This window comes from Lactuca virosa, chromosome 3, assembly GCF_052849685.1.
Source record: "Lactuca virosa cultivar CGN04683 chromosome 3, Lactuca_virosa_CGN04683_v6, whole genome shotgun sequence".
Taxonomy (NCBI): domain Eukaryota; kingdom Viridiplantae; phylum Streptophyta; class Magnoliopsida; order Asterales; family Asteraceae; genus Lactuca; species Lactuca virosa.
Window position 1 is genome coordinate 443,364,588 of NC_136428.1, and position 4,243 is coordinate 443,368,830.

At 31.5% G+C, this 4,243-nt stretch overlaps 1 protein-coding gene across 1 annotated transcript; it reads left to right on the forward strand.

Annotated features, from left to right (window-relative positions):
- Window positions 1-2,732: 2,732 nt before the first annotated feature.
- Window positions 2,733-3,378, forward strand: LOC145163242 (auxin-responsive protein SAUR32-like). The gene has a single exon (XM_079082096.1). The coding sequence runs from the start codon at window positions 2,849-2,851 to the stop codon at window positions 3,185-3,187; it is 339 nt and encodes a 112-aa protein (XP_078938222.1). The 5' UTR covers window positions 2,733-2,848; the 3' UTR covers window positions 3,188-3,378.
- Window positions 3,379-4,243: the final 865 nt, after the last annotated feature.

Sequence of the window (4,243 nt, forward strand, 5' to 3'; positions counted from 1 at the left end):
TTGGTTCTCTTCATCTCTAGATAGGGAGAGCGTTTAGTAGGGGTACTAGCCTTCACATATGACCATAATAAAACAAACATGTTTTAGGTCATCAGTACATCCGCATGTCATTATAAATGACAATTGTGTACTTACATTTCCCATTACTTTCATAAAGTGACAGTACCACTTGAAAGTCAAACTCAAACTATTTTCGAGTTAAGATAGTTATAAACTAGGGAAAACATACATTTTTACAAACGACAAACGGAACCGTCAAGTCTAGCACATAACAGTAGATGTCTTGGTAGAAGGCTACATTTAACAGTAGATGCCTTGGTAGAAGGCTACGTTTAACAGCGGATGCCTTGGTAGAAGGCTACGTTTAAAAGAAAGGACCATAATGCTAGTCTTATGATTCCTTAATGTATACATCACAGGATATATATATACCAATAGGGTCCGACAGGTAATAGGATGTGTGCTCTCCGCTTCATTTCCTGTTCCTTGTTTGGTTGTGGGCTTGGAACGAATTCACCCAATCTATTTTCTATCCGATTCTATATATATGTATGCTCAGTATACATTAAGTCATCATAAGGGTACCAGGTATGGGTCAGGTTATAGGACACAGAGTCAAAGCACAGTTTTTCTAGTACAAAACATACTTTCCAAAATCATTACTTTTGGTATACAAAACTAGAAACTTCCCAGTAAAGGGTTTAATCCATTTTATTAAACAAGTACAATTTAACGGACCTTAGGTGAGTAACTCTATAATACCTTAGTTTATACATCATGTTTATATATAAAACTAATACCCAATAGGTAGTTGGATGCGTGCTTTCCGCCTTACTTCCTGTGCCTCGTTTGGTTGTGGGCTTAGGACAAATTCACCCAATTAACTTTCTATCCGATATTAGATTATATATATCAGTATAAACTAAGCTATTATGAAAGTAGTCACTGTGGTCACCATTTTATTATAAGAAATATAGGTTTTCTTAAAGAACATTTTCATTAGATATAAAGGAACCATTACAATTAACTCCATGAGTAACAAGTGAATACACCAGGGTTGTATACGACGATGATCTAACAACCAATGGGATGTGTGCTATCCGCCTTAATTTCTGTTCCTCGTTTGGTTGTGAGCTTGGGGCAGATGCGCACAATCGATTGTTTGTTTACTCTGAGTCTTATATAATTCGTATCCACTTAGTACCCATAGAAAGGGTTGTAGTGTCATTTTACTTAAACTTCCATCAAAGTAGGAAATATAGGATTTTCTAGAGGAACAGACGAACTTTTCAAAACAGAACTTACAACTTACAACATTTTACAACTACATGTTACAACTACATTTTTAACTACATTTTCAACAACATTTTACAACTTTCTTACATCACTAAAATCTTATGAACTCACCAGCTTAATTGCTGATCAACTCTTTCAAATAACTTGTATTCTCAGGAGACTATTAGATAGGTGCTCGTGCTGGGAATTCAGAAGATGGAGCATTATAGCTTCAAGTCTTGTTTTGTTATTTGTTATGAATTTTATGTTCTATGAACACACACATTGTAAACACTTTCTTTCGAAATGAAATTGTTGTTCATTACTTGCTTACCATATACATATCTCGTGATACTAAACATGACGTCCTCCACCCCTGAACGATTCCGTCGTTCCGGTTTTGGGGTGTGACACGCGGGAAGGAGAAAACTTGATCGTGCACCTCCTCATATTTTGTTCTACGATTTTGGGATTTCTCTTATGTGAAACTAATTTTGAAAACAATTTGTAAACAATGATGGTTTAGGGTTTATTTTAAAATTTTAAATTTTCAAGAATTTTACGAATGTTACACCCAAACATTACAAAATCAGGGAGTAATAATGATGGAAAATCCATTTTTATGTAATAATATGTATTTTTTGAAATGTTATTTTTTTAATAAGTTATATAAGATTAATGGTAAAATGTGTACAAAAAAGTTTAATGGTAAAATATGTACACAAAAAAAAGTTTAATTGTATAATGTATACAAAATTTTTTTAATGGTATAATGTGTACATAATAAACAGTAAAATCCACGTCAGCAGCCACATGGCGTGTGACCTACTATTACCGGTAACGTAATGATATTTTTTGAACATAGGTAAAGTTTAATGGCCATATGTGTACAAACGTTATAGTTGGTTGCCGATATGTATACAAAAAAAAAGTTTAATGGTATTTTTTGTACAATACTGATACTTAGTTACCTTTATAAGTATTTTCCAAAAAAATATTAATTAATGTACTGTGGGTGGGACATATATACATGATTACAAAAACATGAAATATGATATCATGAACTAATTCTTATTTTTTTTTTTAAATGATATCTTTTGGTTTTAGTCTCACATATATACATATAAAAATTTATACGTAGTATATATGTCGGAATAAAACCATTTTTTTTTAAAAGGTTAAGAATTGGTTCATGAACACCACAAGCTGACTTGAGTTCTTGCCTTTTATCCACACAAATTGGGAGCCATTTAAGTAGAATCCAGAACATGAAATGAGAGTGATACATCTGAAAAGAACAAATATGTATGGTGATATATTGAATTCCCCCACAACATGGATGGACCAAGTTTTGAAGTTGATTGTGAGCATCAAATATATATAATTAATCTTCCACTTAAATTAACACTGGTCCCACCCCTCCTCTTGCCTTACAACGTACTATATATCCCAACATTCCCTCTTCCACTTCATAAACACCACACAAACGCAATATATATGCTATACTCCAAAAAAATATCTCTATGTTGGTGTGAAGGCATAGAAAAACTCAATTAAAGCTAAGGATCGATCGATGATGGGTAGCAAACATCTAATTCATCTTCCTTATATGATCAGTCAAAGCCATAGCCATGGGAAGAAGCCACCAGTACCAAAGGGGTGTTTGGCTGTAAAAGTTGGACAAGGTGAAGAGCAACAACGATTTGTGGTTCCTGTGATGTATTTTAATCATCCGCTCTTCATGCAGCTCTTGAAGGAGGCCGAGAAAGAGTTTGGGTTTGCACAGAAAGGTACCATCACCATTCCTTGCAATATCCAGGAGTTTCGAGCTGTCCAAGGCATGATTGATCAAGAATACGGCTTCCATCATCATCATCATCAACTTGGTGGGTGTTTTAGGATAGGATTTTAATTAGTATATATATATATATATATATATATATATATATATATATATATATATATATATATATATATATATTATCACATACCATATGCGTCGTAGGATCTGGGAATGGACAAATTTTGTAATGCCATCGTCCAGAAATTAAACATCCTACTTGTCATCATGATGGCTATATATATATTATGGTTGATGGGTGATATTGTAGTTTTTAATATATATATATATATATATATATATATATATATATATATATATATATATATATATATATATATATATATATATATATATATATATATATGACTGTTATGTACGTAATATTAGGTATACAACCATAAAAAACTACATAGTTTTAACAAAATGCAATCAAATATCTCTACCATCTTTCTTTTATACTGTATTAGACCAGATGATAGGCTTTGTACATATTTTTATGAAGTTTTAAATATTTAATTTTGCACTACAAACCATGTATAAGAATACTTTATCAACTACTTATAAGTCTTCATATTTAAATTTAATATAGAAAACTATAATGAAAGATTGAAATTGTGCATTAAAAATCCAATAAACTTCTTCCCATAACACATCAAAAAGAACTATGCAAGTATTCATATGGTAGGTGTCAAAAAAAGTTATGAAGCCTACTAGAGGTCTAATATGAACAACATATTCGAAATACATAGATGTTGGGGATAAATTATGAAATCAAAAATAATATAAGCTCAAAAGCAATAGGAAAAGCTAACAATGAAAAAAATTGTGTTTTTTTTAATCAAAATGAAGTCAATTTTGATGGTTCTATACCTAATATTATATACATGACAGCCACATATTCACTTTTTCTATATATATATATATATATATATATATATATATATATATATATATATATATATATATATATATATAAGTTCCTAGCTTGGTGGGAACATGGGATTGTGTTAGAAATTTGTTTTTGGGATTCCAAGTTAAATTACGGTGGTGATGAATTAAAAAGAGTTAGGTTCCTTTAGAGTTCTCGGTGTGCGTCCACACTCGTTTTTCTGACGTGGAGTGGGG